Below are 15849 nucleotides of genomic sequence, written 5' to 3'. Positions count from 1 at the left end.
TTATTGTTATAACTTATTATCAGTTAAAACAAACGGACAAATATAAACAAAATTCCCCATCCGTTAACTTATTTCATCTTATTTGTTACCATAATACACATTATGAGCTTCACTATGCTTGATATGTCTTACTCGTACTAGCTTTACTAAAAGATTATCAAGTGGCATATTTTACGAACACAAAAACAGTTCCACAAATTTAACAATCCTTTCAAATACGCTATCGCCGCCATATAGCCTTGTTGTGCTAATGCAGCGTAAAGCAACCAACAATCAACTAATCAAATACGCTAACGCTAATATATAAATTGATTACTTTAAACATATTTGTAGGACCTTCACCTTTTAGAAATTGTAAACGACAGCACAGAGCACCTTGAAAACATAGTCTACCTGGTGAAGACAAAAGTCGACAATGTTCATGACACAGATGAACTTGTGAAACTCAGCGAAGAAATACAATTTAGAACCAGCAGAAAAAGGAAAAAGAATGATTTTTTTAAGAAGCTTTTTTTCTTAGAAGACGAACAAGTTCCTGTTCGTATCGGATTGTGTTTACTGAACAGTCTTACTTTCATTATTGATAGAATTAATCAGAAAGTAAAGCGTTTTAACGACTTTACGAATAACAAACTAGCTGATTTAGTAAAGAGTAAAGATTCTAATATGCACTATATCGAGGAATTCATTTCGACATCGGGTTTTAAAATTTGTAATTTGGCATCGCAAAGATCAAATCGTTTGAAGATTAGAAATTTAAGTAAGCTTTTAAGAAAAGAAATTGAAAGAAAAGACTTGCTTGTCGGAGATGAAATTGCAACAGGCAACACAACTAATCAGCTCTGTAAAAAACTTGAAACTAGACTTAATATTTGCCTTAAGAAAAGAAAATCGTATTTGAAAAAAGACCAAATTCGTTTACACAATGGACGCACAACAAAGTTTTCATCTACTAGATTAACAAGAAGTATGACAAAAGAACCATCAAAAAGAGAATTAGAAGGATTGTCAGCAACAAGGACATTACAAGCAAAGACGTGTATTACCCACTATTGCCCGACAAATTGTCTCAATATCTTTTGCAAAAAAGATTATGAAGAGATGGCCAAAGATGTTTATACAGAACTTCTCGATTTTTCAACTAAATTTGTCAACAGTCATACAAAAGATCTTACAGCGTTTGCAAAGACCATTTATGATGAACGTTTAAAGAGGTCTTACAGCTTGAACCTTCATGAGTGGAAAACAGTTGCAATGAGGTATTATACATTTAAAACAAATACTTTTCTTGCATATTCTTACAGCATTAATGTGATAAGAAATGGCATATACATGTACATGATGTGCTTTGCGTAACTGGTGAATATCAAATTACAATGTATGAGTAAGTTCCACAAGTATATAATATGGCTTTTAAGAGAGATAAGCATGGATTTGGTAAAATGGTATAACTTCATAATAATCATTTTTCTTTTTCATTTCAGAAGTCCGCTTGTGAAAGGTTTTGGATGTGTAAAAAACAATATATGCATTTATCTGAAAAACGATGATAAAGATGAGGAGAGGCGTGTGTCTGTTTTTGCACAGAAATATCTCAATGATCCTCCAGGAAAGTACCAGTTACGAATAGAATATAAACAACGCAATATCACTTTATTCTCAAAACTCGAACAAGGGAGTAAAATAAATAGAAAAAGAACGGAAGAGCCCAGGAAATACGGATCGCTTGGAATGTTTCTTGAGGACAAACAAGGGACATATTTCTTTACAACTTGTGCACATGTGATCACAAAGGGTGAAAGTGCATATTCGGCAGATGACAATTCAAAACTCGGTCAAAACGTTTTTATTTACCAATCAGAGAGCAACACAAATGACCAAAATGACCCATACATTGACTTTTCGGTTGTTCAGGTGTCTCCAGAAAAAGATTTAACCTGCACGTTTGGTCTTAAAGCAACAAGTGGTAATTTTATTTCTGGCCGAATTTTCAAAGGGGACCTGTCTGAAATTTTAGATCAAAATGTTTATAAATGGGGAGCAACACCACCTTGTTTACGAAAAGGAAAGTGTATTGGATACGAGGATGAAGGGTCTCTTTTGTGTTTGATGATAGATACTAATGAGTTTGCCAAAGAGGGTGATAGTGGAGCCATTATATGTGTCGGCGAAGACATAGGCACGGGCTTAGCCGCATTTGTTATTATGGGTGGTACGCAGGACAAGTCGGAATGTACAAGTGCTTCAAACTCTGAACCCAGTTATTTGGTTTATAAAGTATCTCATGCTCTTGACAAAGTTTCTAATATGAAACCATGTTTAATCCCATGCACCAAAACAATTTCAATATCATCATCAGTGTCTGGCTCGGTTCAGAGTAAGTCTAAACGTAAAAGACCTGACTCTGTTTGATATCGTAGGGAATAATAAAATACGAGGTGCAATCTATTTTCATTAAAACAATATCTTAACCAACTTATAATTTATTTATTTGTTACTTGTTTTTAATGCTTTTTGTTTTAAACAAATTCCTATTTATAAAAGAAAAGTGACAGCAATGTTATATCAAGAATGATTATAATATATTTAAATAAAGTTGTTGTGGTTTTAATTGATGATATTGCTGAATGCTGATATACATTTATATATACTTCTTGTCCTTTCGTTTGTTGAAATTTAAAAAAATGACTTCTACTGAACATATTTTGGTATAGCAAACAAATGAATATAAACATAAATGTATCGAAACAAGCTTGTACCTCGGTGAAATAAAAGACATCAAACTGATACTATAAGTCAGAAGAGCAATAGTTGAGGAACAAAATAAGCTACAAGTATTGATAGTTTATGTAGTCCGAGATAACTCTGACGTCCAACGACTGTTTTGCAAGACAAGCTGGGGTCGTGGGACGTCAGCGCTCGTCCCATATCAAAAAGTGGAAATTTGCTTGTCCAAAAAATGATGCGCTGCTTCGTCGCTTCTTGTGCCGACTTACGGCTTTGGAATTATATAAATCCTGTAGCAATTTGTTCATTTTTCTTTAATCTCTTCATTTATGTAAGTTTCATCTACCTGCCACCCTTTATTTTCTCATATTTAGACAGTTTTCACAGTGACCCATCGATTCCGGAAATTTAACTTTCATTTTAGAAAAAAAATAGTTATCAAAGGTACCAGGATTATGATTTAGTACACAAGACGCGCGTTTCGTCTTTATAAGTGACGCTCATATCAAAATATTTATGATTCAAGCCAAACAAGTAGAAAGTTGAAGAGCATTGAGGATCCAAATTTCCAACAAAGTTGTACCATATACGGCTACGGTAATCTTAAATATAAAGACGGACTAGTTTTCGTCTTGAAAAATAAAACAAATGTAAGTGTCTGAGCTGTTCAGCCAATTACATTTTTTAAAATAAGCCACTTTACAGCTTTTAAAACAAATTGTTAATGTCTATGAGACAATTTTCACCAGAGACTAAATGACGTAGAAGGTAGCAACTATAGGCGTAAAAATTAACATGCTCAACAATTAAATTCTTAGATTTCTTTAAATTTGATGTTTTAAGACATCAAATGTCTAGCAAATCCAATTATCATTGTCGATAATTGAATTCATTGCTGTGTGATATTTATTAATGAATTACATTATTTATTCTCTTTCTATTTTTTTTTTTTATCAAATTAAGTTAACACATAAATCATGGTACATTCTGTCATTCTTTCTTGGATTTTGACTGCCCAAAAGGTACGGGTAATCTACAAATTTTTTTACAAAACAAGTAATAAATTGAGAATGGAAACATGGAATGTCAAAGTGAGTAAAACAGCCCAAGGCTACCTTATGTTGTGTCATGTGTACTATTGTTTTTCTGTTTGTCTTTTTCATTTTTAGCCATGGCGTTGTCAGTTTGTTTTAGATTTACGAGTTTGACTGTCCCTTTGGTATCTTTCGTCCCTCCTTTAGGTCTTCAAAACAGCAAAAAAATCCCGCACCCGATGTCGCCGGGCCTCAGCCGGCGCCTAAAACAAAAATGTGTTCTACTTCATAGAAAATAGAAGTCACACTAAACCCTGAAATCTATAAATGAACCGAAATAAAAACACGCAAGACACACAATTGCCAGTGGCTCCTGATTAGGAAGAGGCGCAAAATTAATATATAATAATTATACTCTTAGTATTCCAAAATCTGGTAACAGAATACATTAGAAGACTAAGATTTAACAACATAGCAGTTATTGTTTTCTCTTGTGGAGAGTTGTCTCATTGGCATTTATAACACATCATCTTTTTATTTATATTGCCACTCTAAATATCAAACAGATAACGTATACTGAAAAAAAAATTGGGAAATCTGATTCAAAATTTTATTTCTCTGTTAACAGTGTGTATTTCACTTTTGAATATATTTGAAATAATGAACCAAACGAAAATATTCGTGTTGAATTCATCTTGCGAAATAATGCGTCTCTGATTTTCTTTTCAAGAGCCATTTCGAAATTGGCGGACAAGTTGAGTATTCGGACATATTGTCTGACTGATAATCTTCTGTTTAAGCACGTGGTTTTGACTTTCCTGCAACATTCGGAACTCTAAAAAGTCTCCTCAAACAAAAAACCTGAAAACCGGAAGTACAAATGACGATGCATATTTGAAATATGGACCACCATTTTACATAGTCATTATTCCCTATGATGAGATAAAAGTCTTTCACTAAATTCATTCTGGTATATGCTTGGTGTATTTTGACTTCCTCTATTGAGTTCTGGACCGAAGACACTGTCCTCTAAAAATAAAAAAATAAAAATATAATAATTTAAGTTGCTTATTTCGTTCTTACTAACTAAACTACATTTTCAACAAGAATGTGTACTGAGTACACGAATGCCCATCCGCACAATCATTTTATATGTTCAGTGGACCGTCAAAATAGGGTAAAATCTCAAATTTCGCATTACAATTAGAAAGATCATATCATAAGGAACATGTGTACTAAGTTGCAAGTTGATTGGACTTCAACTTCATAAAATCTACCTCGACCAAAAAATTTAACCTACCTCAACCAAAAACTTTAACCTGAAGTGGGACGAACGGACGGACGGACGAACGGACGGACGACCGATCGAACAGACGATCGCACAGACCAGAAAAAAAATATATTCAAGAAATCAAAATAAAATAACAAATACAAATGGATTAAGCGTTAAAAAAACCCAACCCAGCGGCCTTTTTGTTTGTCTCAGTCTTGCTGTACAACTGATTCTCGTACAAGCAACAAAGGCCTCGATGGTCTAAATAGTTGATATACTGCATCACTAGCTGGTCAACACAGAGGTTGTGAGTTTATATCCAATCTTAAAAGACTAGGAGAACGTTGTCTTGATGAATATCGATTGTTCTTTCCGGGCATTCTTGCCTACTCTATCAATACAAAACTAGCCGTCACGATATATATTATGAAAGTGAATAAATACCAACAAACAATCAGCCGTACAACCAGAGACATATAATTCATATAATATGTCTCTGGTACAACCAACATGATTTCTATACACATTGCGGATACGATCACACACTGCGGTATATTTGTATTTCATTCTATTTTCTCCGAAACGAAAATTTCTTCTTTTAGCCGAAATTCGGTATTAATGTCCAGATTGACAGCTGTATACCTACGTAGCGATTCATTGTTATATTTTTTTGTTGAAGAGATTTGTTCTCTGGTATTGCCTTTTTTCCATTAATTAAATAAAGCATTCTACTTTTGCAACAAGCAAGTATTTGGTCTTCGAGCATATTAATCTACTTGACTTAAACAGTTGTCAAATCCCTGTGTGTTACCTTAAACAAGCAAAATTTTACATTCTATTTTTTTATTGAGTGCAAATTTAGTTGTTACTTTAAAACGTCATTGAGGATTTCAGAAGTGTAAAATTAGACACTCTGTTCAAACCCGAAATAAACAATATAAAACATTGAGAAAAGGTTTTATTATTGTATTGGACGGCGTAACTTTTTGCAGTAAAATTTCGTAATCACGGAAATGACTTTTTCTATTTCTTGAAAGTTTCGATCCAAACTGTCAGCTAAAAACCCATGCACTAGTCATTATATTTATTCGCCGATCAGACAACATAAGTCTGTGTCCACACTTGTAAAGAATCGAAATAAACTGTGTAAAGAATTGGAGGAACAAAACTATGGAACGCCGACACTGTCTTATTATGACATTTTTTATTATTTGATGTTCATTTGCCATTATATGTCATTATATCCTTATATGATGTGCAAATGACATTATATGATGTGCACTTGTCCTTATATGATGTACACTTGTCATTATGTTATGTGAACTTGTCCTTATATGATGTACACTTGTCATCATATGATGTGAAGTTGTCCTTATATACTGTCCAAACACATTTATATGAGGTGCAAACATCTTTATATCATGTCCACAATTCATTATATGATGTGATTTCTCCATTATGTGATGTGATAGAGTCCTTATATTATGTGATGCTTTCCTTGTAACCGGTTTCCTTATACGATGTAGAAACGGCATTATGTGAGGTGCAATCACCTTTGTATGATGGTAATTTGACATTATCTGATGTGCAAATTATGTTATATGATGTGCAAATTATCTTATATGATGTGCAAATGGTTTTATATGATGTGCAAATGGTTTTATATGATGTGCAAATTATCTTATATCATGTACAGATGTCTTTATATTATGTACACACTTCTTTATATATATGATGTGAACGTATCCTTATGTTATGTGCTAACATCGTTATATGATGTGGTAATGTCATTATATCATGACAATGTAACATCATAGGGTGTGGTTCGGTTTACATCTTTATGGGTTGTCAGAACATCATTATGATGATGTCGAAACATCATTATGATGATGTGCATTGATCGTCCTGATGGTCAATGAACATGATTACGATTAAAGCGTTTACTCACTACGTCAGAACTGATTGCGATCTGCTTCTGCTGAGAAACAATTAATCAGGCTCAATTTTTTAGCTGTCGATTGGAAAATGGTTGAGATTTAAAAAGAAATAAACCTTGGCATTTTAGTACCTCGTTTTAAGAGGTAAAAAATCACATCTGATATTGATGGAAAAATGTCAAAATATATGAATTGCAACCGTTTTTGTTCTAATCGACTGGTCTACATTTATAAACATACGGAGTCTGCAATAAATAACACACGGTTAAAATTATTAAAAAGAAATAATTCTTTTATGTCATGCTCTTTGCTAATCTTAACAAGGGACGGTATTATATTTGTCAATTTCTGTACACCATAAAAAAATTCAATAAGAAGTTAATACACGAATTTCTAGTATGAACATAAATGTTAATTTTGCATTGCTGATTATTTTAGCTGTTTGAGTTTCTCTATTCTCAAGATAGACACAAAAGAATGGGGGGGGGGGGGAATCGGACTGTGATAGGGTAATGGTTCATATAAGGGACCAGTCATTTTAACCCCAAAAAGGGGGGTCGGAAGAAATAAAAGGGGCCTTTAATTTCATAATTTTTTTAATGGAAAGGTGCATTCAATTTTATATAGTTATAGATTTGCGGTATAATGTTATGGCGATGTCTTCAAAATCCGTAGGCATCATTTTTTTTAATTGTTTTGATCTGAGCGTCACTGATGAGTCTTATGTAGACGAAACGCGCGTCTGGCGTATTAAATTATAATCCTGGTACCTTTCATAACTATTTACACCTCGTTCCGCTCGACTCAATTGTTAAAACCTGAATCCTTAGTTTCAACAATTTCACTAGGAGAAAATTTTTCATCTGAAGCTAATATCGAATGAAGGTGTGGTAAATATTAATGAGACCATAACCGGCAAATCCAAATTAAGTTCGTGAAGTTACAAACAACTTCCACACTTGAAGTACTGGATTCACTACTGACGTAATATTTTAAACTTATAATGCATTAAGAAACTTAATACGATTTTTTGTTATTACGAACCAAAGTATTGAAAATGTGTGTTGAAATTTCTAGGTCTTTGGGGTATTTATTGACTGTTTTTCCTTCTTCAAGGTGTAGACTTGAGAAAAAAATAAGAGAAATTTCACTTTTTCTTTACACGTCCCCATCTCTAATGAACGAAAATTACCATAATTATTACTTATTTATTTATTTTAACATTTCGATGTATTGTTATCCGAAAGAGATTTCTACTTATGTAGCTTTCGTTTTTGACTGGTAACCGATTTAATAGAGTGCAAAATAACATTCCTTATCGCTTGTTATAAATTTATTTCTTCAATGAATACTCATAAAAATATTTGGTTAGATCACAGCTAGATTAATAATATATAATTTAGATCACTAGTGAGTCTACAATATAATAGTTATTACGGTGAGGTTGAATTCCCGAACTTTTGACAGAAAAAAAAAATCTCTGTAGATAAACATTAACTTCAGGTACAGATATGATTTTTTGAAGTGCTTGTGACCATCAACAAAATTTGCGGTCATCCGATGATTAGAACTTCACTACTTTGATTATATATGTTCTTGTCTATACCAGTTTTCAAGAAAAGGTTTCTCTATAGATAAGTTATCAAGATAATAGCCAATAAAACAACATAACTCTGAAAAGCCAAAATTGTCCAAAAAGGACCTTTACTATAGAGTATAATCAGACACATTGTATTTATTTTTTTTAAATCTATCATACATAGTTTCCTGAATAAACGCAAAATATTAAAAGCCGTTGCCGTAAATCTACACTTTGAAAAATTCAAAACACAACTCTCTTTCTGGAAGAGAACAACAGGTCTCAGTAAACAATAAATAAATGCAGTATGTTTAAGTTCATTTAGACACCAATTTGATTGAATTACAGGTATTGTGTGTTCAGGCTTTGCTTATGCCGATCTGAAAACGCTCAATTCAAGACCATTGGGATTCTCTGTTTTTGTCGGATTCATCCACACACCTTCAAAATTATGAAGGCTGAAATTCTATCGGCTTATGTTATTTTAACCAGGACAGAAAGTAAAACGAAGTCTTGTCAGATCCTTGTAACCAAAGGTTAGACAGATGATCTGTACATTATATATTAATCATTTGTTAGACTGTAGTGTGGGTAGGAGCACGTGTATTTTCTTAATGGACTTTAAGTGGAAAACAAATTATTTCGCTTCGCCTCACTTCCCCCACCTCTTCAAACAATAATGAGCGACCTGCCACAAAACCTTTTATATTGCGGGTTACTGCATGTGGTGGTGCTTTCGTAGTAGCATGTTCGCAAAGAGTGGGAGAGGTCATTGGTATGACCCCCGGTCGGGTCATATCCAAAAACTTTCAAATTTATATTTGCTGCTTCCCTGCTATGCACGCGAAATAAGTATAAGAGCAAACGCTGGTCGGCTCGGAATCAGAAGAATTTGTCCGGGTAAGGTGAAATGTCTCCCTTCGAAAAATTACCTTGTGAGCTAGCATGTTAAAAATGTCGGTCTAGTACAAAACAGGGTTAATATTCATATCACATTACAGCTATTTTCCTAAAGCATGTAGTTCAAAGATTGGATTTTCTTTGTTTCTATTACTGTTTGCTCATGCATTCAAATTAAGTTTTACAATTCTTATCAACAGATAGGCTGGGTTTCACTTTTTATGATGTTATTGAATGCTTGAACAAACATTTATACAAACAAAGCAAGCGAGCCAACCAAACCTTTAAACTACATACATTAGGAAAATAGCTGTAACATGTTCTTATACGAATACGCATATCAATTTGCGGCTGCATATCAAGCATCCATAGATATAGGAAGATGTGGTGTGAGTGCCAATGAGACAACTCTCCATCCAAATAACAATTTGAAAATTAAACCATTATAGGTTAAAGTACGGCCTTCAACACGGAGCCTTGGCTCACACCGAACAACAAGCTATAAAGGGCCCCATAGTTATCTATATTGAAGTTGTGAAATATATGCTTGCTGATCGTGTGGTGTGAATAGTCGAACTACTGTATCACTAGTCTGTCGACATTTAGGAGTTTGAGTTGGAATACCGCATGTGGCAGGTAAGCTCGACGCCTATCTTAATTGACCAGAATTGTCAGTTTTCCAAACGAAGGTCGGTGGTCTCTTTGGGAAATTCTGCTTCCCCCACTAATATAAACTCACCGCCACGAAATAGCATGAAACCGTTGAAAGTGGCGTTTAATATTTATCAATCAACAAATTAATCAATCAATCATAATTATGGCCTCTAAATCTATATCTTTATTCTCATAAAGTCAAAGTATGACATCATTACAGAGATAACAATAACTTTACAATATACTAGTATACAAAACAAGAGAGAGAGGTTTCAAAGTCTTTAGGCTGGAGGACAAACGCATGTGTTGATATATATATATTTTTATAAATGAACAAAGCATCTTCAAGACTGGTTTTCGAGTACTCGACACAATATATTAAAAAAAATAAGATATATTTCTAATTCTCTTTCCAGATCTTCTGGTATAGTTCTGTTAAGTCCTGTAATATTTTACTCACTAAGGCATTTTTTTAGTCTATCAAAAGTAAAGAAAATAGAAAAGGTGACAAGTTTTCTCCTTGTCGAACACCATTGTCGCAAGCAAGCAAAGTATTCCGAATTATAGTTACTAGAAGATACCAGCGAAATCGCGGAACAATTGGGCAAGTGTTTAAACAAAGAGTGTGGACACAGTTATAAGAATTACACATTAAGGATTTGGACACGTTTAATGCATTTAATTCTTCTTCGTTAAAGAGACGAAAACGAGGAACATAATGCAAAAGACGGGCATCACCCCATTCATCTCTGTTGAAAAATAAAAATATTAAATACCCTAAATTGATAAAGTGTGGCAAAGTGTGATTTTCAGTGTGTCTTTTCCCCCTTTTAACTAAATAACCGTATGACTACGTAAAATCATTTGACATTACCGAAAACAATCAAAATGAGTACACAATGAAAAAAATCCCATCTATCGGATGAAATATAAAATCCAAAACACTTTACCAGGAATCAACCCCTCTGTATCTCAGAAACCGTTGACGCCACTCCAAATCTGTTGACATACTCAAGCTGCAGAATATTATTAGCAATTAAAAAAATCTTCAGTACAATAAACAATCTGTATATACAATTATGTGAACATTATGTGGATATTTTGGCTTTTTCTGTGGAAAAAAGATTGTTTCAAAGACAAATAAAGGAAGTACAAAACACTACATGTATACGTCATATCACAAATATTTCCGACTTTTTATGGTTTTGGAGGAGTAATACTACATTATATATCTTACCATTTATATTATTCAATAACATTTTATAAAAAAAAAAAACATCTCGCCATATTATGCACGAGTAGATGATTTTAAAGCTATTGTTGTGAAATATTTTTAAAACTGACTCTGCCGAGTGTAATGGTGTATTTTGCAATGAATAGAAATAAGAAGATGTGGTATGAGAGGCAATGAGAAACTCTCTATCCAAGTCATAAAATATGAAGCATGGTAAGAGTAAACAATCATAGGTCAAAGTAAGACCTTCAACACGTAGCCTTTGCTTAAACCAAATAGCAAGCTAAAAAGAGTCTCAAAATTTGCTTTATCATATTTTCGCCACAGCCGCATTTTTTTCCAATTAGCTCCTGTATTAATTAATCTTAATCTCCCTCTGAAATGTTTGAAACGTTGATTTTGTTAAATTGCATTGTCTCATTTTCCCTATTAATTGCACTCTCGCTAGCGATAGACAGTCATATTTGACCCGGGTTAATAGTTTACAGAAGCAGATCGGAATCAGTTATGACGTAGACGGTAATTATTCTTATCGTAATCATGTTCATTGACCATAACGACGATGAAAGCACATCATATAATGACGTTTCGGCGTGACGCTTATACCCAAATGCGACCAACTATTTTACTCTGTTTTGACTCATATTAAGCCCATTATAAATATATTAAAAAAGTAGCGTAGATTTTTTTATCCCTTTTTATCCCGTCTCGTTTCGTTTTTGAGCCATATGTGACAATGAGACAACTCTCCATCCGAGTCACAATTTATAAAAGTAGACCATTATACGTCAAAATACGGTCTTCAACATGGAGTCTTGGCTCACACCGAACAGCAAGTTATAAAGGGCTCCAGTGTAAAACCTTTTAAACGGGAAAACAAAGGTGCAATCTATATCAAGCTGTACGTAATTAGTGGTGAAGTGTCATGGAAATGGATAAAAAAAAATAAGGATAAAGATCCCTATACGCTTTATAAGAAACTAAATCAAATACATTTGAAATAAATGTTATTTCTATTGAATTTCTTAGAGTGTTTTAAAACCAAACTTTCCTCCGTAAGTTAAATTTTATCAAATCTTTCTCTTACTTTATCTATTGTTTGAGCAAGTCGGCTAAATTAAGGCTTTACAGCTAATTTTCTAATGCATGTAAAGCAAAACTTTGGTTGGCTTGCTTACTTTGTTTGTATAATTGTTTATACAAACTTTGTAAATAAGATTGACATTTTTAAACAATATGAATAGGCATAGTTTAACCTGTATTTTTAATATTTGAATTAAATTGGGTGTTATCATAATGGTTATCCAATAAAAAAAAAGCAAACAAATCAACTAAAGTCTTGCTCTACATGCTTAAAGAAATGAGCTGTAATAGATATAAAAAAAAATATACAGTGAAAATGCACCGCATATACAATAATAATGATTCGCTCCACAGTTAAAATGAAAGAATAGTATCATTATTCGACAGTAAACATGACTAGCATTACGAAATCATCATAGAGGAATTTAGTTAAATATGCTGAAACTGAATGACAAAACATATTCTACGTTATACAACTTTAATAATTGTATTAAAATGAATATTTTTTACTGCAACAACATCTAACCTGTTAGATATAAAGCACCTGCACGATCTGTTCGTAAAATGTCCTAAATATTCACCTATTTTGGTATATATTTCACAGCTGAATGGCTTTAGGCGCGATAAAACCCCGCTCGCATCTCTTACTTTGTTTTATTAGTATTATGTATTTCTGAACATATACATTTTAACTAATTTTCTTGATTTTCTTCAAAAATTAAAAAAAGTTCGTCTGTTTATTTATCATTCTACATTAGACATTTATGGCATATACAGTAAAAATGATATTTTAGGATCCGCACTTTACATACACTGAGAATTGAAATTTTGTACGAAACGCGCGCGTTTCATCTACAAAATGTTCATAAGTAACGCTCGAATCAAATAAAGTATGACGTCGAAGATCAAAAGGGAAGTAATTGTAAATACTTGCAGTAAAGTTTGAAACTGTTGAAGTCACTCCTTCAATTTCCTGGAGGTATTTATCCCAATCAGCCATTAAGTATGTCCCAAGGTAGAAATAGACCAATTTTGAGCCAAACATAGACTTGCTAGCAACATTATCTATACATATGGTATATATACCTGCAAAATATATATAAACTTCAGTGGCAAAATACGTATTTGAATATAATTGTAACTTTTTTCGTTCTTTCTTTTCAATTTCTCGTTAAAAGTTTTTGTTTATTTTTTTAAAATATATATCACTATGATATGTCTGCCTGTGTGTAGTGACAACTGAAAATTACACCATGTCCATTGGATTTCTTATCATTATGATACATGTACATTCACAACGGCTGCCACATCCGTAGTTTGTCAACATTTTTAATAGGTTCGTGATGCCCATTTTTGTTTGTTATAGTGTAGTCCGTTTATTTTAGTTTTATGGTTGTGACTCCCCATTTTTTTCAGTGTATTGCAATGAAATCAAAAGTAAAGAAGAACAAAATTAATAGCATGCTTCGCATTTCTGTCCAATTCCACAAGCTGTCTCAAATATTTGTTTTTGTTAGTTGTTGTAGTGTAAATCCCGCAATTGTGTTTCTCTGTTTAAATTTCTTTCACATTTAGTCGTAGCTAATTTTATCTCATTGTTGAAGGTCGTGACATGTAATTTGTCACATCTTTGTTCTTTGGCTGATTGATACTTATCTCAAATGGCAATCATATCACATATTCTTCTTTTTTTTAATCAAAAATGCTGTAAAGAAATTACATACAGTATTTAGAAACTACACTTGGACCTCGTTGTGTCGTAGGGAGCGGAGGGACCGGACCACAGTATTATCGTAGGTTCGACTTATCCTAGTTCGTTGTTGTGGTCATTAAAATATTTGCTGGGCTAGTGTCTCAATGGCGTATAACACGGTGTTTTTATAATACATTTTTTTTAAATCGATTTTTACCTTCAACAGTTAAAACTTTTTCAAATAGACCCTGAGACACGGAGTACTTGGAGTCCAGAATATTTCTGGTGGGTTCCCATATTAAAACATCAACTAGTCTGTCAGATCCACGCAGTACCTGTTAATACAAAAACATTTGATCAAAATACAATGAAAGGTGGTCTTTTATACAGGTTCAATCAATATGAAATGGACTACAGAGGGACTTTTAATTGATGGTATTTTTTGCTAAATACTGGTGGTCTCTTGAGCGGGTTTGTCTGTGTATACTTTTTTATACGAAATAAACTGTATATATTGAATGTATATATGAAGTATAAGTAAGTAAGTAAGGAAAGTAAGGTAAGTAAGAAAGAAAGAAAGGAAGGAAGGAAGGAAGGAAGGAAGGAAGGAAGAGTAAGTAAGTAAGTAAGTAAGTAAGTAAGTAAGTAAGTAAGTCGTACATTTCATGTTGGTAGTAAGTAAGTAGTAAGCAAAAGGCAAATCACTCTTTAAGTTACATGAATTTGTCTTAGTAGATATACTTGACTTTTACGTGATGTCCGCGGTGTACTTTTGAAACACGAAAATTCGATACGTAAAATTCAAACGTATTAAAATTTCGTCTTATATTTGTTTGTGCAAGATAAACATTTGCAACAAATATAAATTTCTTATATAAAATAGTTTACCTTGCCATGTTTTCAAATAAAAACTAAGTATTTTGATAGGCATACTGTGTATAGTTTGAAAACTTCCTGAATATACAAAATATAAGTGAGCACAAGGTAACCTTAAGTAAGTTCTCCCCTTTTGATAAGTAATTAAAGCTGAAGAGAAATTTACATTCTTAGTTTTTATTCGGTTACTATTATATTCCATTTGAAAGAAAACATGTTTTTACACATTAGAATAATTGTAAATACTGTGCAGTAGTTCCAATGTGAATTAAATATGCGAACGGTATTTGTTTACGTGTACTCTATGCCGCATGAAACTTTTGAAAGAGTCAACACTGAAACGTATAGATGTTATCTGCCATGCTTTACCTCAAATGATAGATGCAAAGTCGCTCCACTGGCAATTTTTTGGTAAAAACATTGTTCTCGTCCCGAATAAACTTCTACTTTAAATTCATACGTCACTCCTGGTAGTCCATCAAAGTCAAAATCATCATTTTGTTTGTCTAAAATCTGTTCGGCATCCAAACACACAAGCAACAAGAAAATCAAATAAACAAATAGGACACAATAGATAGGACCCATATTGTACACGTATCATTCGTGTATTTAGTAAGCCTAAAGATAATAATTCATACAAGTATTATAACTAAAATCAATATATGACATTTGTAAAAATTCACATAGAGATATTATAAGCTTAATTTACGACAATTTGTCGCATTAGCCCATAGCTGCTGTACTGATATGTTCGTCGGAAATTTAATTCACTAAACAAATGTATTTTCCATTCTTCAACAGTTACTCAAAACCCTTGAGATACTTCTTGCTCTATAAAAAAGAACTCGAGTTTACTTCT

At 32.9% G+C, this 15849-nt stretch overlaps 2 protein-coding genes across 2 annotated transcripts; one reads left to right on the top strand and one right to left on the bottom strand.

Annotated features, from left to right (window-relative positions):
• Positions 1–593: 593 nt before the first annotated feature.
• LOC134693278 (uncharacterized) lies at positions 594–2542 on the top strand. The gene is made up of 2 exons (XM_063554023.1): positions 594–1259; positions 1485–2542. Exons 1-2 carry the CDS (start codon positions 667–669, stop codon positions 2410–2412), a joined length of 1521 nt encoding a protein of 506 aa, XP_063410093.1. The 5' UTR covers positions 594–666; the 3' UTR covers positions 2413–2542.
• A 1815-nt stretch (positions 2543–4357) lies between these two features.
• On the bottom strand, positions 4358–15637 carry LOC134693141 (transmembrane emp24 domain-containing protein 6-like). The gene is made up of 4 exons (XM_063553847.1): positions 15360–15637; positions 14332–14449; positions 13356–13507; positions 4358–4790 (listed from the first exon to the last, which is right to left on the bottom strand). Exons 1-4 carry the CDS (start codon positions 15573–15575, stop codon positions 4557–4559), a joined length of 720 nt encoding a protein of 239 aa, XP_063409917.1. The 5' UTR covers positions 15576–15637; the 3' UTR covers positions 4358–4556.
• Between the last annotated feature and the right edge of the window lie 212 nt (positions 15638–15849).

Source organism: Mytilus trossulus, chromosome 12 (genome assembly GCF_036588685.1).
Source record: "Mytilus trossulus isolate FHL-02 chromosome 12, PNRI_Mtr1.1.1.hap1, whole genome shotgun sequence".
NCBI classification, from domain to species: domain Eukaryota; kingdom Metazoa; phylum Mollusca; class Bivalvia; order Mytilida; family Mytilidae; genus Mytilus; species Mytilus trossulus.
The sequence above is the reverse complement of the archived record's forward strand: the minus strand, read 5'-3'. Positions and strand labels throughout refer to the sequence as shown.